The sequence below is a fragment of the Tachysurus fulvidraco genome, chromosome 7 (assembly GCF_022655615.1).
Source record: "Tachysurus fulvidraco isolate hzauxx_2018 chromosome 7, HZAU_PFXX_2.0, whole genome shotgun sequence".
Taxonomy (NCBI): domain Eukaryota; kingdom Metazoa; phylum Chordata; class Actinopteri; order Siluriformes; family Bagridae; genus Tachysurus; species Tachysurus fulvidraco.
Genome location: NC_062524.1, coordinates 7,378,881 through 7,405,949, shown reverse-complemented (window position 1 = coordinate 7,405,949; position 27,069 = coordinate 7,378,881). Strand labels below are relative to the sequence as shown.

General features: G+C 37.4%; 2 protein-coding genes across 4 annotated transcripts; one reads left to right on the top strand and one right to left on the bottom strand.

The window, feature by feature from the left end:
* The first annotated feature begins 765 nt into the window (after positions 1-765).
* tmem64 (transmembrane protein 64) lies at positions 766-24,341 on the top strand. 3 transcript variants are annotated; one of them, XM_027133799.2, is made up of 4 exons: positions 766-910; positions 1,109-2,091; positions 11,749-11,904; positions 13,538-17,447. In XM_027133799.2, the coding sequence occupies exons 2-4, from the start codon at positions 1,426-1,428 to the stop codon at positions 13,721-13,723; spliced, it is 1,008 nt and encodes a 335-aa protein (XP_026989600.1). In that variant the 5' UTR covers positions 766-910; positions 1,109-1,425; the 3' UTR covers positions 13,724-17,447. The 3 variants fall into 3 exon arrangements, 2 of the variants coding, with proteins under 2 accessions (XP_026989600.1, XP_047672016.1); XR_003438599.2 differs by adding an exon at positions 24,204-24,341 and having other exon boundaries at positions 844-2,091; positions 13,538-14,419; XM_047816060.1 differs by having other exon boundaries at positions 844-2,091.
* Positions 23,165-26,885, bottom strand: tdp2b (tyrosyl-DNA phosphodiesterase 2b). The gene is made up of 7 exons (XM_027133798.2): positions 26,663-26,885; positions 26,297-26,445; positions 25,000-25,158; positions 24,682-24,773; positions 24,486-24,604; positions 24,237-24,407; positions 23,165-23,864 (listed from the first exon to the last, which is right to left on the bottom strand). The coding sequence occupies exons 1-7, from the start codon at positions 26,774-26,776 to the stop codon at positions 23,589-23,591; spliced, it is 1,080 nt and encodes a 359-aa protein (XP_026989599.2). The 5' UTR covers positions 26,777-26,885; the 3' UTR covers positions 23,165-23,588.
* Positions 26,886-27,069: the final 184 nt, after the last annotated feature.

The window sequence follows — 27,069 nt, the reverse complement described above, 5'->3', positions numbered from 1 at the left end:
CCTGGTCAACACATAATGTTCCAAGAAGGCTAGGTGATATTTGTGTGTTTTGGACCCCTGGGGATGAGACAACTGTCTCCTCAAAATCAAAAGTGTCTGATATTTCTATTACTATTTCTAAAAATTGCTGGTTGACCTTGAGAACTATATTGACTTCTGAGGTGAAGTTTGGGGTTAGGTTTAGCTGTAGGCATAGCAATAATTAACTGCATTATATGTTGTCGAGAATAATAAGGCAGTGTGTGTGTGTGTGTGTGTGTGTGTGTGTGTGTGTGTGTGTGTGTGTGTGTGTGTGTGTGTGTGTGTGGTCCCCAAGTATAAGTATAGAAATCTGAACATTTTGGGGCAAATTTTAGGGTTTCGTTGTTTGCTTTAAAAAATTCAGAGAGGCCAAATGTTTAACGGTTGAGTTAGATTTAAGGTTTAGCTTTAGCCGAATAATTATTGTAATAATTATTGTCAGTGAACAGTCCTCGAAAGGATAGTAAGACAACCATGTGTATATGAGAGAGAGAGAGAGAGAGAGAGAGAGAGAGAGAGAGAGAGAGAGAGAGAGAGAGAGAGAGAGAGAGGACTGGTGGGGGGTTGGTGGGAGAGAGGGTGGGACTGGTGAGAGAGAGAACGAGAGGGGGGGACCTCATGTGAGGGGGGGCTGGTGAGAGAGAGGGGGGAGGACTGATGTGTGTGTGTGTGTGTGTGTGTGTGTGTGTGTGTGTGTGTGTGTGTGTGTGTGTGTGTGTGTGTGAGAGAGAGAGAGAGAGAGAGAGAGAGAGAGAGAGAGAACCAGTTCTCGCGATATAAAGTGACACGTGATTGTACCACGTGGTTGCAGTGCGTGGCATTCTGGGAAATAAACAGTGGTACATTAACAGCAGTATCAACAGCGTTTCAATGCGCCTTGTGTGCGACGGTGAGGTTCAGTGTTTGTTTAAGCACTTCTACCTCCTGTGTGTTTCTGTAGGAGTTTCTACCCTGACAGCTAACAGTTCAGGCGGAATGATGGACCACAGCAGCAGGACTTTGTACCCGAGCGCCGCAGCGCAACGGGGGGGGGTTTGGTGAAAGTTGGACATTTGCTCTGATTAATTTTTTTTTTATTATTCCGCAGCGTGATGGATTAAACCCAGGGTTCTGGTTCCAGAACACATCGGATCGGAGTTTGCATTGATGGTTTATATGTAAACATGGTGGACGTGGTGGAGACAGAAGGAGCTGCGGCGCGTCACGTCACGTTATGGCGTTTATTACTGAGTCCTTGTGAAGTGGGAATGAACCCAAACCCGTGGATGTGCAGATCCTGAGCAGGTCGTGCTGAGGTTCCAGGCTGCGTTGATTTATTATTATTATTATTATTATTATTATTATTATCATCGTTATCATTTGTTGAAGCCACTGTAAACCTTCACTTTTCTCAACACCGCGATTATGTGGAGTCTTCTGCTCAAATCGGTGAAGCACGCGGCGGGGAAAGGACACGTCCAGCTGAACCGGTGGATGCAGCGGCCGCCGGATTCGGTGGACTGCGAGAAAATGGACCTGCTGATCTGCAGCGCGTTTGAAGAGCGAGGCGCTGCGTGCAGGGTGGATATGGAGGCGTTGGGCACCGGAGAGCCTTCAGACTTGAGGAATCCGTGCTGCATTGCGACCTGTTGCTTCAAGAGCGCGCTGGTGGCGTGCGTCCTGACCGCCGCGTGTTTCTTCTCGGTCACGCTTGTGCGCCGGTACCTTAAAGACGCACTGCTCTGGGTGGAGAGCTTGGATGGCCTCATGGGCGCAATGCTGTTCATCGTGTGTCTCATTACAGTGTCGTTCCCCTGCGGATGGGGATACATGGTCCTCAACGTGGCAGCAGGTTACCTGTACGGATTCGTGCCCGGGGTGGGCCTGGTGATGGTGGGAGTGCTGATCGGTACCTCGCTTGCGCATGTGGCGTGCAGGCGGCTGCTGTCCGGCTGGGTGCTGAACCGCGTCGGGAACAACGAGCAGCTCAGTGCTGTTATCCGTGTAGTCGAAGGAGGCAGCGGACTCAAGGTGGTGGCTCTGGCCAGACTGACCCCCATCCCATTCGGCCTCCAGAATGCTGTGTTTTCGGTGAGTTATCTGGAAAAACCTACAGCAACCAAGAGAAAATATATATGTATAGTAAAGTGCTGTAATATCCTGCATACTAAGAAATAACACCTCCTAAACACCACTCACTTGGCTTAATGGTTTTGCTCAAAAAACCAAACCAGAGCAGTTTTTCATTGCATGGTCTTGCAAGTGCAAAAAAAAATCATGTGATGCACCCTGAAGTGTAATTAGAACGGATGACACCCTGTAATCTGTTATAGCTATGTTTATAGATGTGGCACAACCATTAAATAATAACCGTGTAAACAGGGCGTGTTGTGCTAATAATTTATTCAACAAACAGCAACTTAGCCTGATTACCTGTCACCAAACAGGAGATGATTATTTCCCAGTAAGTCCACAATTATGTTACAGAGAACGCAGAAGGTACAAAGTCCTCTGAATGAAAGGCTTTCATTTGGTGTAGAACTTAGTTTCAAAGTGATGACACTGGAGACTCCTTCCAAAAATGGTAAATAAATGTCTCCTTACAAAAAAAAAAACGTATGAACGATTTCATAGATAACTTTTTTTTTTGGTGTGAGTGTATTATATTTTTTTTTATATTTTATGGCATATCAGTCATCGTTACCATAAAAGCAGTAATGTATTAGGTCAAGAATATTAAGTTAGCATGTCATTATAATATCATCTAAATGTTGTCTGCGATTTAAACCCCTTTCATAAGCCACGTATTACACCAAGTGCAAACCTATACCCTGAATTTATACTCTTTGTGCTCATAATATTCATGATATATTTGTAAATCATTAGATGCTGCCAAAGAAGGCAAATATGAAAAAGGAGTAGGGAAATCTGTAAGCCCACAGTTTAATCCAAAAGGAGAAGTGAAATATCTTGCATGAGAGAAAACTATAACAATCATGATATTTAAGGTTTTCCCAACTTGCATTCAGATCACATCTTCATATTGATGTGTTCCTTATGATATGATATTGTTTCTATAGTAACAGTGCCATCACAGGGAATTTAAGGATGGATACTCCACATCGTCGAAACCTATTAAACAGATTAGGATAATTTTATTTAACAAAGAACGATGTATCGTTATGATGTTTTCTGTGCTTTTGTAGGTTCTCTGTAACAAACAGTCTTAAAGTGTAAGACACTGAACGGCTGGATAAAAAGTACGTAATGTTGTTATTTGATCAATTTTAGATTTGAACTAGATTTGTAAAGTTCGTCGCAACAAACTTTGATGTTGGCTTTGACAAAGTATTTGCAAAGGCTGGTGCTTTTTGAAGGCGAGTGGACATAAGGGTCAGTGTTTCTTTTGGAGGCAAGTGGACAGAAAGCTAGGGTGGCAAAACATTTAGAGGTAATCTGAGACGAGCATGTGATGTCATCCGAATACTCTTGAGGAAGTTCCCCACATTGGGCTGAGTGTTTTGATATGTCACATTTCCATGTTGTGCTAATTTATTTTTTTTCCACATGACGTGACGTGACCAGAATACAGGTGAGGCCGTTCTCATTGTGCTGAGTGTTTTGATGTCCCATGTCCATGTTGGAAAAAGTTTTTTGATTTTGCATATTTTGGGGGCGGGGCTGCGGCAGAACCGAAAGGCCAGTCGGTACACCAATTTAAAACCTTTGTTCAGAGTATCACCCTAAAGGAACTGGCCGAGTTTGGTGTAGATAGTTCGAAAGCTTGCCGAGTTATAAACCTCCAAAATTTATAATGGGAGTCTATGGGGAAAAAAGGCCACTTTGAGTCCCGGTACCGGAACTCGGATCGCTTAGAAAAGTAATAGCAACAAACTTCAGACCAGGTTCTACAACACATCCGTATGTGGTGCATGTGGCTCAAAGTGCTAGGAGGAGTAGCAATTAATAAATAGTTGGCTAAGAAAAATAACTCCAGTAGCATAACAGAATGTTGGCTTCTACAAAGCCAACATAATTGGACAAAAGGTTGTAGTAAAAAAAAAAGGCCTAAAGTAATCCATTTTCACTTGACTTCGCAAGTTATCATAGTTTCTATATGTGGCCTACTGTTTGTGATTCTGAATGTCTGAGTCTTGGGTTGTACAAGCAAAAAAAAACTCTAGCATACTTTGCGACATTTTGTTTTGATGAAATTGGTAACAAGGCAGAAAAGAAACACAGCACCAACAATCTGTGCTTCTGATCAGCAGGTTATAAGTTCAAATCCTGATCCCTCCAAGCTGCCACTGACAGGACCTTGAACAAGAGCTTCTGCGAGTCACTTTGGTTACAATAATATGCCAAATTTTGTCCCATTTTAAGTTCTTTTTTAAAAGCATTTTAGTTGATTTGTCCTATTATAAATATCAGGTGAACACGGTAACTCAATCAACCGGCTGCTTATTATGCAGCTTTTCTTCTCACCTGTGATGCCACAGGATGTGATTTAATGCTTCTCAAACCGGTTCATTGGATCTCTGCCTCGGGGTAGGTATGTAGGAGCGAAGACTGGTCTGAAATATGCTGCTCTTACATCTTGTTTATTCACCCGTCACTAGGCTCAGGTCAGAGCAAAGACAACAGCAGCATGTTTTGTGTCAGCTGATGATATTTGTTGACATTTATAGCCTTTTTTTAATTAGTTAGCCTTAGTTTAATATTTGCTAAGGTCTTCATTACTGACTCTGTTTAATTAAACACCGCTGGTCTTTATGTGACTTGGGTATGATCTGATTAAACCCATAAAGATCACCGTTATCGTTCTAAACGTAGGATGATGGCGATGGACTTTGTGTAATTTTACTCCCTGGTGTGATGTGTAGCCTGCATTATTAATTTTTGATTAACTGACACGTGAGACACAAGAAGCAGCAGTTAGGCTTAGCAAGGTCATAAAGGTGCAGAGATCTGTGTGCACACGTTAGCTGCTCGACTGTGCAGAACGAGATACGAGAAACGGTCCTTAAAGGAACATGCTGCACATGAACATTTCTGAGTTTGCAGGTCTGCCATCTTTGGGTCAATGTACTGTATATATGTAATAAATAGATAGTAATAATAGTCTAGACTCTATTCTTGTTTGGGGAAGCTAACGAGGTGATGTCAGCTATTTTTCGTCTTTGTATTGTTTGTCCTTATTTTGCACCGCTATCTCTTTTTAAAAAAAAAAACAAAACATTAAAATCAATTGTAGAACAAGAATTTATTGGCTTTGTAAATTGAATAGAATTGTTAGCAGTCTTTGTATTACTCATTTTTATCATGAATCTCTGATCTGATTAGTCAGACAAGGTTGGATTACTTGTCTGTAAGAGCAGCTCGGACAGAAGTTCTGGTTGTGGATCAAATGATAAAGTAATGTAAACCTAATATTTAAGTGTTTCTATAATACTTTTAGGCCACGTTCACACTGCAGGTAAAAGTGGCCCAAATCTGATTTTTTTTTTTGGGGTCAAGTGACCAGGTCAGACTTCTTCAGGAGTAGTGTGAACACTACAGATTTAGACCACTTCCATATGTGGTCCTGAATCAGACCCAAATCTGATTTTTTTTTTTTTTTTTTACGTCAATTTGCGACTTTTACGTCAATCTACATCGACATTCGTCACAATTATGCGCCGGCGAGTAACGAACGTGACTACGCCTACAAAATGGAGAGCAGTGATGGAGCAAGTCAGTAGAGGGAGAGTGAGGTGTTAGACCTAATTAGTATATGGGGAGATACTTCAATTCAGGCAAAACTATTAATGTTACGGCTGCCATTACACAAACATTTTGAAAGAAAACCTCCATAACCTCGCCAACGTTTTAGCGCAACGGCGTGCTGCGTGTGACGTTATTTTTCGTTTGCGCATGCGGGTCAGTTCGAAACAGCAAACAGTTATCTCTGATATAGGCTACATTTTTAAAAGGTAATGTGAACAGCCAAACAAAAAAATCAGATCTGAGCAAAATATCCGAATTGAGCATTAAGGCTTGCAGTGTGAACGTGCCCATATATACTACTTTATAAATATATAGTACTTCTCTGCTGTTTTTGCACAAACTGTCCAACATTTCAGCCGGTTTTGCACATATTGTACAATATCTCAGCCATTTTCCACATACTATACAATATCTGTCATTTGCAGTTTTTTGCACAATTCTATGTACAGTATTATCCCAAGGACCTGCTGCTAAGAAATTGTGTTCATTCTAATGTTACTGCACGAAATATTGTTTGAACATTCAGTATTCACATACAATATATACACTGGTCTGTCGGTACTGTTTATTGTCTTTTGTGTATTGTATTTTTTGTACTTTTTGTATTGTCTTGTAACTTTTTGTCTACACTGTCTTTTGTCCTGCACTGTCTTGTCTGTCTTGTTTGTCTTGTCCTGCACTGTTTGCACCAGGTTGCACAGTTGCACTTTATGTGGTTAAGACTACTTACTGTACATGTCCTTAGCCCTGTCTTTGTTCTATGTAGTACCATGATCCTGGAGGAACGTCTCATTTCACTGTGTACTGCAACAGCTATATATGGTTGAAATAACAATAAAAGCTTCTTGACTTGACGTGAATAACCCGTTCACAGGAACTTGTACGGCGGATATGATGGTGATGAGGTTAAAACCATGGCTTGTTACTTAACACCCATATGACCAGCATTAAGTTTGCTGTCACAATCATGGAAGGAGTTTTGGGTGCACATTGTAAGTTTTGTAAGTTATACCCCACAGAATACATTCTCCTTTGTCATGAAGTACTGTATTTCTCTTAACACAGCTTATCTTACTGGGGGGAAAAAAAGATATAATTTGCTATATATATATATATTATAATGCTGGTCATATGGGTCATATATATATATATATATATATATATATATATATATATATATATATATATATATATATAAAACAGTGCTAAATAGTTACAGGTATTCAAATCAACAAAATGGCAAGGGTGCCTTTATTTATGCACCCGTCTAATTTGGTTTTGATGCATATTGCACATTTTCTATTAATCCAACAAACCTCATTTCACTACTGAAATATTAATGTCCTTCAGTTATTTGATGGATCAAAATTTGTTGATCCAAATATTTATAAATGAAAATCATGGAAATTTTAAGGGGGTCCTACACTTTTGCATATGACTGTGTGCATATATATAGAGCAACTGTTTATAGTAGTTTTAAGGAATGCCCCAACAACCAGTCTTGATCCAGTCTCATGGAAATACTCTGTTACATGTGACGACAAACAAATTATATGAAATGAAATAAAAAAATTGTAATCGTTGGCATGTGACACATCAGGACACTGAAAATTATTCTTTACTTGAACATTTTTGACCGGGAGATGTGTATAGGAAAGCTGCAAGGCCTGTGTACTGTATGTATGGGAAAGAATAGTGTTTGTGGTTGCTGATTTATATATGTTCATATGGAATTATAGAGAATCTTGACACAGTCCAGCAGGGATCCAGTTAGATTTTTATAATAATCTGGACCTCGCAGGAAGTGTATTTGAGGCACATAGGGAGCAGTAAGTCCAAGTTTTAAAACGGTCAGACTTTAAGTACAGGTGTTGAGCCATCAAGTTAAACATCTCTTTAAATAATGCATTTTATATTCAGTTATGGTCTGGAAAATTGACACCAGACTAACCAGTTTCACATGGTTTGTGAGGTAAAGTATAGCAAGGGTGAAATCTAGCATATCATTTTATGGGTTTTTTTTATGGTTATGGTCGGGTTTTTTTATCTTGTGGCTGAAACATGAGTCACACAACCATCAAAACACAATTCAGACATTGTACATGAGATATATTTACTGTTAGCATTTCCTTTTTCTGACTTTTATTTTCCTTCTAACTTTATCGAGGTGCAATGTGTTTATCTCCTATAATAGACACAGCCGTCTTACCTGCCAGCTGACAAAAGGGTTTTTGTTGACTTTTTTTTTTCTTTCTGCCTCTCTCTCTGCCTTCTAGGATTCTTTTCAACTCTGGCATTAAAAGAAAGAATAGATGTAAGGTTGAAAAAAGGGTGACGTAATTTTAAAAAGAATAAATAAAAATGGCCCTAAAAAAACAGCATGTAGTACTAAATGTGTACATGATGATTAAAGGTTTTTGTAATATCTTGTGCTGTTGTGAAGCAGGTATTTCAGGTTTTGAGTAAACAGAGTGATGAATACTAAACCATTTTGTTCAATGAAGCAGTGTCTGAATCATATGGTACAGTATGTGCTGGATGTGGTACACAGTGTAGGGAGTACAATCCAATTATGGTGCACCCTAGGGAGGTAGAAAGTGACAAAGGGCTGATATTCTTTACATTATCAGATTATGTTAAGAATTCAAAATGTGCAATAATCTCTCATCAGCTGTTTTAATTTTGCAGATTAGAAATGTATAATTCTCTGCAAATAAGTTCTAAACATCTGCCCCACTGATCCGAGACCGAGAGAACAGTGTCAACGTGGTATTGCAATAGCATAATAGCATAGCATTTTTATCACGGTAGTAACTAGTAAAAAAAAAAAAACAATTTTTAGTACATCTGAATTTTTCCCCCCCACAGTATTCAGACGTTCAGTTTTTGATCCTGTGCACACTGTAGCCTCAGATTCATCATCTTAGCTGACCTGGTATCATCTTTTGACCCCAGCTGCCTCAGTGTTTGACCTGAGAAGCTTATTAGAGTAGTCAGCGTAGCCTTCGTCTCAGCCCAAGCCAATCTACTCGTAGTCCTCTGTCCTATCTGATCAACAAGGCGTTTTAAATCCTCGGAGCTCACTAATGCTGTTGTCTTTGATTAAACTGATTTGGTATGAAAAACAAAAAGCAGTTTCTAAAATACTCGAACCAGCACATCAACAACCATTACTTAAGTTTTAGCTTAAGTTGGTCAAGCTTGTTGCGTCCTATATCTATAGTATGTGTCTAGATCGGTACAGTTCAGGTCAAGAATTGGATGCCGGGACTATTTGAAGCCACCCACCATTTATAACGTGAACTATTTTGGTATATAAAATAGAAGTTAGGCCACTGTTAAGATTTTAAAACAGTTTTAAATTGTGGTTGTAGCTATAATGGAAAACCGAAGCTTCCAATCTCTCTTTGCCTTTTCAACACAATAATGAGGATAATTCTACAGGGATACATTAATTTCCCTTAGCTTTATCGTAAACACTATATCACCGAAGGAACAGGAAAACAGAAAAAAGCCCAGGAGAATTTGTACACACTGGCTAAATTAGCATTTTCATTAAGCGGTTTAATTGAAAGTTAGAAAGTAAATTTGTAAAATTGTCCATGTATTTTATTTATTTATTTATTTTAACAAATTTTTGATGTTGAAAAAAAGGTGAGTTCTATAAATGTTTGATTAGTTTAGTGATGAGTTGTAAGATGCTCAGATTTAGAACAGCAGCTGGTTAAAAAAACAATTTTAAATACAAAGTCAATTCATGTTGGTTTTGCGAAATGCTTCCTTCACTGAGCACGCCACTGGCTAGCTAATTCTCAGAATTAAGCTAAAAATTTCTTACTACCCTCCTGTACACTACAGTATAATATCAAATTCATTGGTTATTACTCAAAAATTGTTTCGTTATTTTCCCTGGATAGTTAAAATTTATGTCAAGTGTCATCAGCTAGTGGTCCAGTAGCAGACACGGTAAATATTTATAGCTAATAAATAAACCATTTTTGCTAGGCTATAATAGTTAGCTAATAGCTAACAGCTAACTATCAGGTATGGACCATTTTAAACACATTATTCTAAGCATCAGTGTATGAGAATCATATCATATTTGATGTTTTTGTGAATCTCCGCATCAATATGAATAGTATTAGAGCTTGTGATCGACTTTGACCTGCTTAATAGGTTTAAATATAGGATTTATATTATAAATATATTTATATAGCTCGGGAACTGGCTGTAATCCCATGTTGTGCGTAACAATATCTTCTTACAGTCTCCATTTTCACGCTTGTTTCAATACTTTATTAGCACAAGTGGATTTTGTTCAATGATCCCTCAGAGGGCTAAAATAGCAGTGCTTTTCCTGAAGGCATCTGCCACCAACAACAACAACAAAAAGTCGAGCAGTTAGCTTTTTGTAAACGTACATAGGAGAAATAAAATATTAAATGTCAGGGGTTTTTTTTTTTTAGTCACATTTAAATGTAACGGTAAATTAGCATATTCGGACTAGTCAGATATTAATCTTAATGATAACTGATTAACGTTTTCAGTAACATTCTGGATATAAAGCTTTTCATGTTATTACCATCATTTATAGGCTAATTGTTTTTTCTGGTAATTATTATTGTTGAGGTTTGTTTTAAACAAATGAACTTTAATGAACATTCAATCCAAAAATCTGCTCAGACTAACGAAATAAAAATCACTGACTTTTTGCACCTGCTTTCTGGATAACTCTTAGAGAACCACTAAATCCAACAATATCTGATTTTTCTTTATTACAATTGGATGTTCGCGAGATCATCTATACAATATAGATGTACTGCATTTACTTTAATACTTGATTCTGAAAGCTAACAAGCAGACAATCGGCCCAACGTCGAAGCTAGCAATAAAGTATGAGCGCTTCATGAGTTCAATTTGAAGAAAAAAACACACACACTCACTTCAAAGTTTTTACCAGAATTTGAAAAGGGCGTATAACAAACTTGTGAAAACACCGCTTATTGACCTTTATAGGATTATTAATAGTGTTGGTTTTGTATTACATCTATATATTTACATAGGAAGAAGCCAACAACCTTGTATATGATTGCACATCAAGTGAGATTATACTGGAGTTGTGTTGCGTCTGCTCCTAACTAAGCAGTTTTTGTTGACGTCTACATTTCAGCGTGTCACGAGTTTTCCCCTGAAACACAATACACTGTTTTATGTTGGCAACACAGCACAACACTATGCACACTGCATACAGGGGACCTCATTGTGAGATTTTTAGATATAACACATTGTATTGTGGGGTTTGTCTTATTGAAACTAGAGTAGATGTTTTCACAGGAGTAAGTATACAGCTTTCTATCAGGCCCAGCACAGTCACTGTACACATAACTGAAGACGTGTAAATTAAGAGATTAGCAGTGACATGAATACAGCAGGGTACACTAATCTGAAACCAACAGACTTAGTTTTATAGCAGTTGCACGACATCTCTATAACGAAACCTGTTTTTAAAATTTCCTGATATTTGTCGGCATGAATTTGTTTCCGTTTTTAATCCTTTTTTTTCTCAGTCTATCTTGAAAATCCTACAGATTCATTTTTAAGGTTTTTCCTTTATTTTATTTAACAGATTATCAGTACCAGTACATGGAAATAAAAAAACAATACACTCTATTTGTTTCCTAATTTGCATGGACATGCTGAATTCTTGATATTGGTCAGAAGATTTTTTTTTATAACAGCTTTTTACAGTTGTTCATCTGTGATCGTTGGTGGATTACTGAAGTATTTGAGGAATTAAAGCCTTTGGGTGTACTGCCATAACATAACAGCACCATTTACTTTATTGAAATGTACATGCTCCTCTGGGTGACACTAACAGGCATTAGTATTTCAGATTTTCTGTTAGATTTGTCAGTATTCCTGGTCTCGCAACGTGTTTAAATTGTATGTTCTCAAAAGTGTTGTGATTCTCTCTGCATTTAGATCACAGACGTATCCTTGCCAGACTACCTAGTGGCTTCATCAGTGGGTCTTCTGCCCACCCAGCTCCTCAACTCCTACCTGGGCACCACGCTGCGCACCATAGAGGACGTCATAGCCGAGCAGAGCGTCAGCGGATACTTTGTGTTCAGTCTGCAAGTAAGGAAATTGCAGTGTTTGTCAGTTCTTCCATCCCCCATAGAGTCAGCTGGAGTGCAGTGACTAATACTCAGAGGATTAAAGGGCATGATTTGAACTTGTCAGGGGTTTACATTGTGTGAGGATTAGACAGTTGTTTTGGGTGTTTTTAAAGATTTTAATCACACACGTCGTAATCTCGTGTCTGAGAAAAGTCTACTAAGCTTGACTTACTGCTATTAAACATGTCTGATGTAAACAACAGTCTTTTGTTATGCAACAATGATCAGGACCACACTTTTGGATGCACATGTCACGTGTCCCAGCAACGTTAGCGCAGCAGCGGCAAACACATCATCAACAACGGCGGATGTTGCTTTCCTGTTAATGCTCATGGCTTTGTGAACCTACATTAGCATCCAAACGCGGCAAATCCAACGTGTACATGTAATTTGTATAAACGGAGGTTGTAATCGAGAAAATACATAACATTATTTTATCATTAACACAGAAGAAAAACGTTAGCCTTAGCATGTAGCTACCTACTATCATGTGTGCTGATAATGTATCATATCGCGGTAAAGTAAAAGTGTATTAAACATTAGTATACTTAAGGTAAATTATCAAAGGTGCTAATGGTAGCCCCGCCCACAGCCCCACCTACAGTCTAGACCAGCAACGTTTTCATGCTACTTAAGAACCACTTTTCCTGGTTCAGAGCCGGTGCATTAGCTGTCGAAAAAGAAAGAACTGGTTCTAAATTAGGCTCTGGCTCCAAACCAGCACTCAAAAAAATGCCTCCGTGGAAAGGGGGCATCTGACCTTGTCCCTAAAACTGCCAGCCTGAGCTGTCCCTCTGATGTGCTCGTTCCTAATCCTGTCCATCCTCGTCACTCCTAAAGAGAACCTCAACATCATCTCTGCTACCTCTATCTCTGTCTCATGTCTTTTCCTCACTGCTACAGTCTCTAACCCATACAGCAGAGATGCTCTCACTACTGTCTTGTACACCTTTCCTTTTGATTCTTGCTGACACTCTTCTGTCACACAACACAGTTACCATTAATGTATAGTTACATTTAATATCCCATCAGATTTACCTCATAGCACTTACATTATAATAGCTATAAACAGGGACACAATTACCAGTCTCTCTCTCTCTCTCTTTGTTTTTTTCCTTTATCAGAACAAAAATCGAAGCTTATCTTGTTATAAAAAAAAAAAAATACAACCACAAAGTCCTTCATGCTGTGTCAGGAAAAACTTAATGTTCTAAAACACTGACACAGCAGACACTTAATACTAAATAAATATCAGCTTAGGCCTGCCGTACAAGTCCCTTTGAATGAGTTGTTACTATAGAAATGATGTATTTGAATGAGCATGTTAATATAAACCTGTGTTTTTATTTTAGTCATAACTACTTCCAGAACCGAATCAACCATACTTCCATGAATCAACCTTCCGACCAATCAGAATCGATACTTTAACAGCACTGAGGTGTAATACAGAATGCTGTATAACCATTAATCTGTACCCGGTCATTTTAAATATTACAATCTATACTGTGGCTATACAAAGTTTGTCTGTTGACTAAAATGAAAACCACAAGAATACTGTACTTTAACAGAGCTTATCTGTTTATCTTCCTCAGATCTTTATCAGCATAGGGCTGATGTTTTACGTCGTGCACCGAGCGCAGTTGGAGCTGAACGCCGCTATCGCAGCCTGCCAAATGGAGATGAAAACATCACATATGAACGGCAGCGTGTCGAACCATGGCGGCTCCACCTACTGCAGCAAGCGGACCGCGGCGTGCGGAGGGATTAACATCGTCTGACGCTTCACAGTGACATTTATCCTGGTTCGACGTATAATACCACAGCCTTTTTTTTGTGCCGTGGTCCTGACAGAAAACGATCAGGCTAAAGATGATGAAGACGGCATCCGAGGCCAGAGAAACGTCCGTTCGGGTTCAGTGCTGGTGTGTGATCCGGGAAGACGTTGGAAATTCTCTCCGACGTGTGAAAGGAAGCCAGTATTTTGTACTGCAGGACAAAGTTTGAATAGAGCCTAATAGTTTCTTTTGGGACTTTTGTTTTGAAATGATTATTTTTTTATAGAGTACGGATTTAAATTAGAATTTTTATATATCTAGAGCAGGTGTCGAGCATGTGATTTAGAGCGAACACTACAGTATTGTGCAGTAAAGAGACAGCTGCTGGTGTAAATGCTATATATTGTCATATGCTTTTAGAAATGTTATACATTTGCTTTTGGTGCTTTTCAGAATCATGATGTTTATTGTTATTATTATTACCGAAGACATACCACCTGGCTAGGAAACGGTTGCTTTACGCCAACCCCGGGATTACATTCGCGCTTCTTCACTTCTGCTAGCAACAGATGGAAAGGAAGGCAAATTTCCCAGCAGGGTATCGGTGTCTTGCCAAGATCCATCAAGTGCAGAATGATGAAACCGAGCAGCGGGATTTTATCTGCGTTCAGTCTCTCGTAAGGCCACTTGGACAGGCTGGTGAGCATTTATTTTCTTTCTGTTTGGTTTTGTGTTTTTTTTTTTGTTTTTTTTTATCCTATTTAACCAAATGTGTTACTATAGGGCTGCTGTAAACCTTTTTTGTGTGCATTTATTATTATTATTTTTTTTTTATCAACTTTGCCTTTTAATTTGGAGCCAATTTCCATAACATTTATTTATTGTGTGCAATACCTGTCTTAAGCTGTCACTGTTAATATTTCAGGTAAATTATAAACATCATAAAACAAAGAGAAGCAATTCCCCATAATCAAATATTTTCCTTATTTAAGTTTGAGGGATAATTAATAATATTATTACAATTAATGTAGTATTAATGAATATTTTAAGATTATATAATTATTGCCTGGGGATAAATATTATAAATGCAGGAATTATTTTTTGGTGAGGTCGAGCAGCACTTTAAAACTAACACTAATTTCACACTCACAAGTGATGAAGCAGGTGTCCATTCAATCTCTACGTATATCCACAATAAGAAGCATTTACGACCTCTTATTAATGTATCCGGAGACATAATGAAGAAATCCAACAAGATTGGAAAGAAGGATTAGAGATCAGTTAGATCATTAAACTTCTAGTACGCAATGACGCAGTACCCCAACTTACATAATACACTTGAACAAAAGTGTACGAAGTGTATATCTTGTGTAATGAGATGTCGGTTATACATCTTTAAAAAATATATCAAATAGCTTCACACTAACAAGAGAGAAACTGCAAGCGATACAAGTGATGAGTCATTTGCTAGTGTGAACATGAGGTTAATTATTTAATTTTGTGAAACATCTGCATAAATCTTCCACAGTATCCAAACTTCTTTCCAAGACCACCAAGAAGGACTGGCTAACCTTATCAAAACTGATGCGTAGATGTTTTTAGACACAAACGCCTCCAGAATGTTCCCTGACTTCATCTGAGCTGTTTAAACTAGCCCTCGGTTTTGTCTTAATGAGCTTAGCGCTCTGAGCACGGTGTTCCTCCTACCCCAGAGATCTCATGGGTCAATTAGTCCTCGCGGTCATAATTCCCACAACATGAACAAACCAGGAGGCTGTTATTTTCCTGAGGATATCAAGTTTAAAATTAGGGAACAGTCTCACTGTTCAGGGAAAAGAAACAGCTCTGGTTTGACTTTGTTTTTTTTTTTTGTTTTGTTTTTTTTGCAGTCTTTAAATGTCACATTCCTAACATCAACACTATTGCGTGCAGTTCCTTTAGTTGGAATGAAGTCAATGCTTTTATTTTGTTGTGTTTTCTGAAGACTTTAAAAGCCATATGATCAGCAGCAAGCCACTACTAACAATGTACAAATAATAGTTATAATAAATGACAAAAACATGAGTATGGCTTACTTTTAAATATGTTTATGCAAAAAGAGATGAATAGGTTTCATTTCCGTTCTAAAATCCTCACAGTCTGGTTCTCCAAAACCATGTATGCTAATAACATATTCCATGCTGGTTACTTATTAAAGTGCATAACGAATAAGTGAAATCCACGGGTATATGATAATTTTCCTTATATATATCAACGTTTTAATGTAGCACATTGGCGAACATTTTGGTTCTTTCTTCTCCCCACAAGTAAACATACTGTCTGCTTAGCCTTTTAGCTATTTGGCAGACACTCTGCATAAGGGCGTCTTCCAAATGCTTTAAATGTTAGCGTCTTTGTTTTTCTCCGCACGTATTTATATAGCAGCCTTCAACTGGATTTAACTGTTTCCTTGTACATGGTCTGACAAAATTATTTTACTGACAACCAGATCTTTCTCATCAGGTGAAATTCGTAACAATTAGCTCAATTTACATACCGAGGTGTCGCTTAACAAAAAGCTGTATATTTACAATAATGCTCATTAATTGAAAAAATTAGGAAATATGTTTTTCTTCCGGTTGTTGAACCTACTCGTTCTCCCTGCAACTACAATTTAAAATTAATATCCCAGATGCAAAACCTGCTCATCCCTGGTACCCAGGCTACTGATTTGTTCACACATGACATGCTTTCAGCTATTATCTGATATAATCACTGTCCAGTGTGATCAACGGACTGTTTGGTTTTCGTATACTGTATATCTGGAATCATCTTTACTTCTAACCTAACGATCGACAGGTTTGCGAACGGTTGGTCATTTTGAAATCCATCCATCCTCTTTTTTTTTTTTTTTTTTTTTTTTTTTTTTTTTCTTTAAAAAAACATCCAAATTCCCATTTGTTGCTGCTGCTTAGACTCCCATGCTGATAAGGGCTCAAAAATTCCATGTCAAGTTCTACACTTATCTTTACAGTCTCATAAATATAAATGGCTAAGATAAATAGACCTACCAACTTTTATAACAGTTTGTTACGTCGGTTTTCACACTCGCATGTTGTATGAAATGGCACACGGAAAACATTCCTCGACGAGATTTCTGTCCGGATAAGTTTTGAAGTAGGAATGTTCCCTTCATTTGATAAACTTAGCAATAACTGGAAGCAGAAACATCTTTGATTTAGGTAGAGAAATGCAACATTCCTGGTCTTGTGTTATGATGTCAGCCTGCCTTGTACCTCTTGCTGCCTATGACAGGACATGAGACTAGCCTCTGGCATGATCATACTCCACATACATGAAAAAACAGATGTTGAATGCAAAAAAAAAAAGCAAGTATAAAAAATACTGAATGGGCAAATGGGATTTACTCACAGTTTGTTTAACCGATATTTCTGACGTAATTATGCAACAGACGAAATCTGACATGGGGATGAAATATGGTTCTTGGTGAGTCTTTATCTGAGATTGCACCTACGGTTACAGCACACCAGAAACCCAGTGCACATGTGATCTCAGATAAGTACAAATCAGGGACCGTTATGAAACCTCTGCCCCCATGAATCAAGTGCATTTATCAATTTCACTGTATTTTGTAAAACAGAGTCTTACAGTGTGTAAACAGATATTTATCGCTGTATCACACTTGGTCTGTGTTTATTTAAGAAATAAAAATGTCTGATATAAATCAGTTGGTTTAAGACTGATTCATTTTAAGATAAATAGGTAAGATGGAATAATGTAAAAAAAAAAATATCGATTGCTGATACCTTTTCTGTAATCACTGATGGCAGTTCACTAGAAGGCAAATTTTGCATGTATTATAATGACCATATTCTAGTGTATATATATATTAGTAAACTACTCCCTCACAGGGATGTGTATGGGGTACATATATATATATAAGCAGACAAAGTGAACCCAAACAGATCAGACAAATATGTTATTCTTGGTAATTTTTTTATTCAGGAAAATATTGCGTGGTTGCCACGGTGGCTTAGTTGGTTAGCACATTCACCTCACACCTCCAGGGTCGGGGTTCGATTCCCGCCTCCGCCTTGTGTGTGCCTGGAGTTTGCATGTTCTCCCCGTGCCTCGGGGGTTTCCTCCGGGAACTCCGGTTTCCTCCCCCGGTCCAAAGACCTGCATGGTAGGTTGATTGGCATCTCTGGAAAAAATTGTCCGTAGTGTGTGTGCCCTGTGATGGGTTGGCACTCTGTCCAGGGTGTATCCTGCCTTGATGCCCCATGACGCCTGAGATAGGCACAGGCTCCCCGTGACCCGAGGTAGTTCGGATAAGCGGTAGAAAATGAGTGAGAATATTCTAGTATTATATATCTGTGAGAGACAAAAGTATGTCATCGTAAAAGTAAAGTCAATCTGATCTCAGTCAATGAGATGACATTCAATTTTATTTAAAGAACAGATATATCAAAGTCTGCTGTTTATGATGTGTGTTTTTGGAAGGGGATCATGGCAAAAACGAGGGAGATTTCTGAGAACTTGAAAAAAAAAGAGTTATTGTTGCTCATCAGGCTGGAAAAGGTTACAAAATCCTGTCTTAAGAGTTTGGACTCATAGTCTCATATAGATTCTACACAAATGGAGGAAATTTAAGACCATTGTTACATTCCCAGAAGGGGTCAACTAACAAACATCACTCCAAAAGCAAGACATGTAATAGTCTGTTGGGTCAGAAAGGAATACAGGTCCTCTAAAGGCAACTAAAGGCCTCTTTCACTTTGGTTAATGTTCATGAGTCTGCCATCAGGTAAATAATGAACAAACTCGGTGTGCAAGGCAGAGTCACAAGGAGAAAGTCATTACTCTCCAAAAAGATCATTGATGTCCATGAATTTTAAGATCATATGGACAAGCCAGAAGACTATTGCAAATATAATTTGTGGTGGAATGAGACCAAAATAAAACTTTTTTGTTTTAAAATGAGGAGAAAGGAAAATATTGAATTCCAACATAAGACATAATTATACCGTCTGTGAAACATGGTGGTGGTAGTTTCATGTTTTGGGCCTGTATTGCTGCATCTGGGCCAGGAGCTTACCATCATTGATGGAAGAATGAATTCCGAATTATACCAGTGAATTCTAAAGAAAAACAGCAGGACATCTGTCCATGAACTGAATCTCTGGGGGGAAAAAAGGGTCATACTGTACAAGACAATGATCACAAGCACTCAAGTCTGTGTACCAAAGAATGATTAAAGAGGAACAAAGATAATGTTTTGGAATGGCCAAGTCAATGTCCTGACTTTAAAATTGTGGAAGGACCAGAAGCAAGCAGTTCATGTGAGGACACCCACTAAAATCCCAGCAAATCCCAAGAGCAAGAACAGATACTGAAATTAAAAGCTTAATTTTGCATTGTGTGTATTGTTAGCTATACTAATAGTAAATTTTCCTTCGTGTGCAGAGCACTTTTTTATTTTTCAGAGAAGTGGCACTTGAGGTCTTTATTAACCTCAAAAAAAAAAAAAGAGAGAGAGAAGAAAGAGGCTGGTGAGCAGGGTAAGAGTTTAGCCTTGCTATAATGTAAGCGATAACAGAAACCAACTCTCTTTATGGACATTCCACTGTTTAAATCTAACTATAAACAGAAAAAAAAAACATTGTGAAAATAGAATTGCTGTGATGTAAGAGGAATAAAGCACATCACAGCATGCTGTTCTTTGAAAGTAATCAGTTTCGATTTGGTTGCTTTCTGCTTCGTTTACAGCATGCCCTGTATTTCCATACACTACAACTGTCTAAAAGCTATTGTTATTCTAATGACTTAAATTCTTTTCCTATATGAATTTGCTCAACTAAAATGCAACTGCTGTGAAATGTCAAATAGGATTATAGAGTTGATATACCATTCTAGCTCTATTTAAATTTAGTCTATGTTCACTGGAAAGAAAACAAGTAAGTAGAATCTGACAAATCCAGTTTAGTTACTGATTCCCAGGCTGACCGATTACACAGTGAGATTTCCAGAGTTAACTGTATGTCTGCTCAGCATGTATGTCTTATCTGAAAGTGCACAGAGATAAGGAGGAGAAGAACACGACTGCAATCTGGTTAGTGTTGTGTTGTTATGCAAGGGAGCAGTATTTACACAAGACAACCTTTCATTGCCATCGATTGTCCTGTTTACTGTATCATGCTTATTAAAGAGTATGAATAAAACACATACCAAAAAACTACACAACAAATAAGTAAAGATGTCTCATATAACAAGTGGTTGCCATTGTATATTTTTATAATATACTATATGTCTACAATAGAGGTTGTCAAATTAGGATCAGTTTTTGTTATTAAGTTTGTATAGTTATTTGTCTCTGTGGTTAAACTTCAACTTAATCCTAAAACAAACAAGTGGCTTATTCATAATGTCAGCTTGAATGACATTATGAGACCATGATGGAAATTTTTTCCCTTTGCTTGTTCTTCACGTGTATATATTTTTAATATATTTGGCAGGTAAGGTCATAGAAATTGAAAATTGAAAAGGGAGAGAAATTCAATTCAGTACGATGAAATTTCATAAAAATATTATATATAATGTTCAATTCAGAGTTTGACCGAGTTTGACAATTTCCATGATACCTCAATGTCCAAGATTATTGGCAGGAACTTACATTTCATGAACAGAAAATGTAGTTCAAAGGGAAAAGTTTGATTTTAAAAACCGCAAACTATATTTAAACTACATATAAAGTAAACAGCAAGTTATCTCTGAAACTATTGGAATGGCCAGGCTATTTGCTTTTGCTGTAGACTAAAATATTTGGTTTTGTGATCAAAAGATAACTATGAGAGAGTTTAGAATTTCATGATTCTTATATGTTCTTATATGTATATGTGTGAAACAACATAGAACATAGGACCTAGACAGATCCTTTAACCACTTTTAATAGCTGATATCAGCGCAAGTCGCAAGAATACATTATAACTGGTACTGATAGTCATGTCATAACCCTAATTGGCTCTTGTCTGAGTTGTATATTCCAAAGTACATTCAGATAGAAATCCATTAGAGATTAAGATACAAGAACAAATATAACGAAAAGATTCACACTCTAACTCACACTGATCACTAGTAACGCACCGAATGCGTGTACAGTTATAGAAAAAACACTAATAAATAAGTTGCAATGGTTTTAAATTATTTGCTTTCATTTCCTGGGATGTGATACTTATCTCTGTCCTTGGCTTTGCACAGCTGCTTGAATTTCATAAACTGTTTACTTTAGATTGATTTGGAGAATAAGGGCTTGCAAGTATAATGCATGTTTATTTATATACAGTTTCACAGTTTCAGTCATTTAACACCAAGTGAATTGAGTAAACTGTGTAACTGATCCTCAGACTGCTCCATTATTGCTCCAGTTCTGGTTTAAGGGACAGCATTGTCTCTTAATAGTCTTAATAGAATAATAGAAATAACAGTAGAATAAGTGAAAAAGCCTTAAAATCTAAAACAAAAATTATAGAAACGTTTGCATAAACGTATACCTGAGAACGGATTTTGCTTGCTTTACTTTTTACAGGCAATACAATATTTTCTATTTACGTATTTAAAAACAATACATATCGTAAATGTGCATGCTAAAAATAAATAAACAAAGAATTCCTAGAATGCTTACTTTAAAATAGTATGTAAATAAAAAGGGCAAGAATTTGTATGCAAAGTATTTTTGTGGTTTAATTTTTTGAACTCGCTTTTTTCCAATAATTGAAAAAAAATTATTTAGTTATTGATAAATAATTATTGATATAATTTTTGTTACAGTCTCATTTTTCCAACCGCTTTCCCACAACAAAGTATTAAAAAACCACCTTTATGTAACACATTTTAATATGCAAATTAGCCCATGAAGACGTCACTGAAAGCAAAAACATAATAAAGACCCAAAATACCAAACTGAACAATGACTTGACAAAGACAGACTCAAAAGTGTGGGCATAAATAGTGCAACACTTTAGGTGTAATGGAAGAGGTGATGAAACAGGAAACAAAACACTTGGGAAAACACATGATAGTCAACAAGCTGTAGAAAAAGACATAACAGCACCAAGTGGCACCTTCTAGTGGTCAGGTAGAGAATTGTCCCAGTACTTCCTAACACCATGCCCTCAGCTGGCGACTTCTCAATGTATAATATTTAGAAAGGTGCATAAAAACTTAATATAGTCTCAGCATTGGAAAGATGCTGTCGGGGGGATAAAATGAGTGTGTGTGTGTGTGTGTGTGTGTGTGTGTGTGTCCTGCGATGGGTTGGCACTCCGTCCAGGGTGTATCCTGCCTTGATGCCCAATGACGCCTGAGATAGGCACAGGCTCCCCGTAACCCGAGGTAGTTCGGATAAAGCGGTAGAAAATGAGTGAGTCTGTATACCACAGAGTCTAGTAGTGTGTTGGAAAGATGTTGTCTAAAAGCAGTAAAAATTAGTAAGGTTAGCAGAGCCAGTTTTAATAGAATCGACATTTGTAACTCATTTCACTTGGCTTATTATCATCAGATTTAGAAAATGTGTAAATATCTATACCAACCATCAGATTTTTATACATTGGCACTGTGATTACAAATTTGGTAATTAATCCCCATGTAATATTTTTTATTAATAAGCTAAGGTTTTCACCCCTACGCTTCGTTAACAGCGCTATCTTTTTCTCTCACACACACCTACAGTAAGGCTGTTTTATTTTAGTGGAACAATCGATTTGATTATGCCACATTAAAGAAAATGTCCATCTTTTCTGCTAGTTTTAAATCAAATACAAGTTCACATACTCATTAACATTATTAAATAACTGTTAAATAACGTTCCATGAAATTGTCATTACAGTGGATGTGGTATATAAAGGGACATAAATCTCAATATTTTGAAATTTGTGAAGTCTGTCATTAATACAAGGAATAAAAGATATGACTGGTTAAACAATGATGTGAAAATAATTTGCTGGAAAATCAACATTGGTTATCTTCCTAGTACATCCCAAAGTGTTTTATTCCTTTTATACCATATCACCTTGTTAATAATTCTAAAATCATATACATTTTTGTATTCATATACAACCTCGTTATCTTTTTTTAGTTGTATTTAAAGTTGTTTGCAGAACGAGCGAGTTCCTTTTATCACTTGCATTGTATCGATTCAATTTATTTGTATAGAGCTTTTAACGGTTCCCATTGTCTCAAAGCAGATTTACAGAAGCATGAAAACAGAAGAGAGAAAAAAGAAATAAATATATAATCAGAAAAAAATAAGGATAAAAATTAATTAACATATACAATTAAAAGTTTAAAATGAATTTTAAAAAATATTAATTTAAATTTTATGATACTATATATCTGTCCCTATCACTATGAGCCACCCGGAGGCGACGGCAGCAAGGAAAAACTCCCTGAGATGATATTCAGTTTATTGTTTATGCAAACATATACACAAAACTTAAAACATCAGTTATCAAGTAACATCTGTATAACTGATTTTATACTGATGTTAACATCATTGTTCCCAACATTAGGCTTCGAATAAAGTACAATATATTACCTAGATAAAAGAGGTAGTGTGACTGCTAAACTGGAGCAAGTACTAATGTTAGATGGTCAGATGTTTTATTTTAAGCAGGTGTATAGACATTTAAAATTATTTTGTTACAAAAGCAGATAAAATCGAGCAGTCAGACTGGAATTAAACCCTCATGCATTAGCTTCGGCTCAAGCTGACTGGAAAATCATAATCCATTCTGTCTTCTTGCTCATAAACTCTTAAGAATATGTACACTTGTTCCAAAACTGTGGGTAGATAGAATCATACACTCCAAGCTTAACTGGTAAAACTGCAGTAGATTCCCCAGTGATCGCTGGTGTAGTAACCACAGTCCAGCTTCTCCATTCCGACCAGCACCATGTGGTCTGGACTCACTTTAGCCCCGGTTTTGGCAGGTCTCAGGTAGATACGGTCAAAGCGACACCTGCTTATATATGATACGCTTTTGTTGTTGTTTATTTTAGTGTCCCATGTGTATCTGCAGTGCTCCTGTTTGCCGAGCTCCTCCCACACATCAATCACACCAGGAGGCAGACCACCCACTTGTGCTACCTATACACACACACACACACAGACAATTAGTGTATACTATATACTACTATATACTGTGGTAAGAAAATCTGAAGCGGTTATTTAATAATGCTATACTAACTGTATGAAATATAACACTTAGGTATGTGCTTCAATGGGAAATAATCGCTAATGGAATGCTGTGATTTCAAAACGCAAAAGAAACTTCAAGAGCCTCTGGGTCATTTTTTGCTGTTATTATGCACACATTTTGTCTTTTTTCCTTTTTTTTGAATGCATACTTAAAAAAAATGATGAGACAATGAGACAATTAAATAAAATTAACATTGCAACAATTAACTCGTATTTTTACCAAAACAGACAGACGACATCCTGCCCTGCTCCTAACATTACCTCAGAGTCTCGAAGATTGGTGTCCCCTCCAAATATGACTGTCATGTTATCTGGCTCCTCCTTTATATTCTGCAGCACGACCTTCAGCTGCTTCATCCTCTCTGCAGCCTGATCTTTACAACTCTCCAAGTGTGAGGTCATCAAGCTGAGCTCCTGACCTAAAAATGTTACCTGTAGGTTACAGGAGACAGTTCATGCATTTCATACTCTTAACTGTTTAATACCTGAATGTCATGTTCTGTCACTAACTTTGGCACACAACAGATTTCTCATCATCTGTGTTGTTGGGTAAGGAATTATTGTACTACTTTGTAGTTTTACTCTGGACTTTTTCAGCATCATGGCAGTGAAGTATCCTTCTTCGTTTCCTTAAATGTGAATAAAACGAACGTTTAGAAAGGTACTTCAAATGTCTCGCATCAGGAAACCGTATTGCCGTAGATACCTTCAACAATATGATAGGTGACTGCTCGCTTCTTAAGATATTGAAGGTACTGAGGGATGAGCTCTTGTAGGAATACCACATCTGGTGTGTATCTGTGGCAATACAGTACAAAATAAATCAGCACGCTTTAATTGTAAATAAACAGTTAACTGTGGTAAAAATAGACATGTCAATGGAAGTAAAAATGAAAGGAAACCCCAAAACCCCCTCTTTTGCATCACTAAAGATATAGATATATTGATAATATATTATCATTTATATTAGAGATGAGTGCTCTGCATTTAATAGTAAGCTTGAGATTCACTCAGTAGCACTCACAGTGCCAGATAAGAGCACAAGCCTCTGGCTCGTTCCTTGAGGTTCAGCGTATCTAATCCATCTACATTCCAGGAGATGAGCGAGAGCTTGCGGTCATCTTCGTCCTCCAAACTGTTTTTGGAATTAGAGCAAGCAGGCTCGTCCTCAGTCAAGTCGATACTAGCATGTCAAAAGAGAAGAGCCCTGCAGTTACATGAATATGATGCTCACCACCTGACCCACCATCAGATTCAAGAATTCATTCTGTTGCATAACAAATTGAAATGAACAAAATACTACTTCGGCTCACCTAACTCACCTACTTTTGAGAAGAAAAAATATGCACATATTTGAGTGGGTAGCAAAATATATTACACTTATACTACACTTTAGGGGACATTATTTCTAATCTTGGATACTTTTACATTTACGGTGTTCAGCAGACGCTCTTATCCAGAGCGACTTAGATTTATCACATTTATACAGCTGAGCAATTCAGGGTTAAGGGCCTTACTCAGGGGCCCAGCAGTGACAGCTTGGTGGCCCTGAGATTTGAACTCAGGACCTTCCGAGCAGTAGTCCAACACCTTAACCACTTGAGCCACCACATCCCCACTTTTTAGGATAGAGAGTAAGCTAGCTGTCAGCTAACTGCACTAGCAAAAATGTCCCCTTTTGATGTCACTGTCACACAACTAACACCCTGGGGGACAAAATTTAATATATAGAAAAAATATGTTTTTTAATGACAAAAGTAAACTGCGAAATGTCATTTTCATTTTAAATCTGTTTATTTTAGTTGGAAAGTTTCATAACCATAAATGTAATTGGTCTGGAAAGAAACCAAACATTTTTCATTTTAAGCTGGAAATGAAAACAGAATCGACTTACAAGCCGAAAAGCTGTCAAAACTATGGACTTTTACAAAGCCGTTAATTCCTCTTCACTGTGTTAATTATTTTTCTGGATGTAAATTAATTGTTAATTGTTTTGCTGGATGTTAATTAATTGTTAATTGTTTTGCTGAATGCTGGATTGTTTTGTTGGATGTAAATTTCTTTTTCTTTTTTTTTACATTGATTTTATGTTACTGTTCTAAAATTTTAATAATATGGCATTGCATTTTGTTATCATTTGTTATTCAGACAATAATAAATAAATAAATAAATAAATAAAAAATAAATAAAATGATCCACAACACAGACAATTAAGTTATCTGTAAAAATGGCTGAACATCTCAGGAATATTTCAATATATTTATAAAAAGTGTTTAAGGTTAGACTTTTCCTTTAATATTTAAACCAACATGGACATTTACCATTCTGTGAGTTTTGAGTTCATCTTCCTTTTTGACTCTGGAGCATCTCTGTCTGTCTCTTTACACAAAGGTCTTTTATTTTCCGCATCTTTGTCCTCGACGTCAAAAACCGACTCCATATCCGCTTCGAAGAAAGAGTTCAAAGCTCTCTAAACACAGGAATAAATAAATAAAAGTGTATGGCATTGTAACAAGGCCTATAGTAGCTATAATCCAAAATAACACCAGGCTTCATTTCAAATGGCTTCATTTTAGAAAACAAGTGCACTTGGTAGTGTGCGGTAGTCATGACAACATGCATACTATGTAGGTCACTAAGGTAGCGGTTACTAAGGCGTTTGAGAGTCACCATAAATTCATCCCTACCTCCAAATCCCAGTCGTTTTCAGCGAGGTAGCACTGAGCCACAGGGCTGTCCGACCCAGTGACGGTTGCAAATTGCTCACAGAGCCGAGACCTTGTTTCCACTAAATCCTCCATCACACCGTTTATATCTGCAGAGTTTCTATTTCTGTCAAATCAGTAATGAAGCTGCGCGCTAGTTCAACTCTGTGTAAGCGGAATAACATTCCGGATAGAACACTGTGCTGTGTTAAACGTTCCGCCAACGAACTCACCCAAATCACCCCGAGATCATTCAAGTCGTAATAATCGTAATTAAAATGTTTCCTACAACTTTAGAACTCGTTTTTGTTGGCGTGAGTACAAGTTCAGAACCCTTGGTCAAGTCAAGAAGCTTTTATTGTCATTTCAACCATATATAGCTGTTGCAG

What these genes read in the sequence shown, in the direction of transcription:
- tmem64 (XM_027133799.2), top strand. Translation starts at nt 1,426, where the DNA reads ATGTGGAGTCTTCTGCTCAAATCGGTGAAGCACGCGGCGGGGAAAGGA. An exon ending in TCCAGAATGCTGTGTTTTCG is followed by an intron (nt 2,092 to 11,748) that starts GTGAGTTATCTG and finishes CTCTGCATTTAG; the next exon opens with ATCACAGACGTATCCTTGCC. An exon ending in ACTTTGTGTTCAGTCTGCAA is followed by an intron (nt 11,905 to 13,537) that starts GTAAGGAAATTG and finishes TATCTTCCTCAG; the next exon opens with ATCTTTATCAGCATAGGGCT.
- tdp2b (XM_027133798.2), bottom strand. Translation starts at nt 26,776, where the DNA reads ATGGAGGATTTAGTGGAAACAAGGTCTCGGCTCTGTGAGCAATTTGCA. An exon ending in AAAACGACTGGGATTTGGAG is followed by an intron (nt 26,446 to 26,662) that starts GTAGGGATGAAT and finishes TCCTGTGTTTAG; the next exon opens with AGAGCTTTGAACTCTTTCTT. An exon ending in TTGTGCTCTTATCTGGCACT is followed by an intron (nt 24,774 to 24,999) that starts GTGAGTGCTACT and finishes GTATTGCCACAG; the next exon opens with ATACACACCAGATGTGGTAT.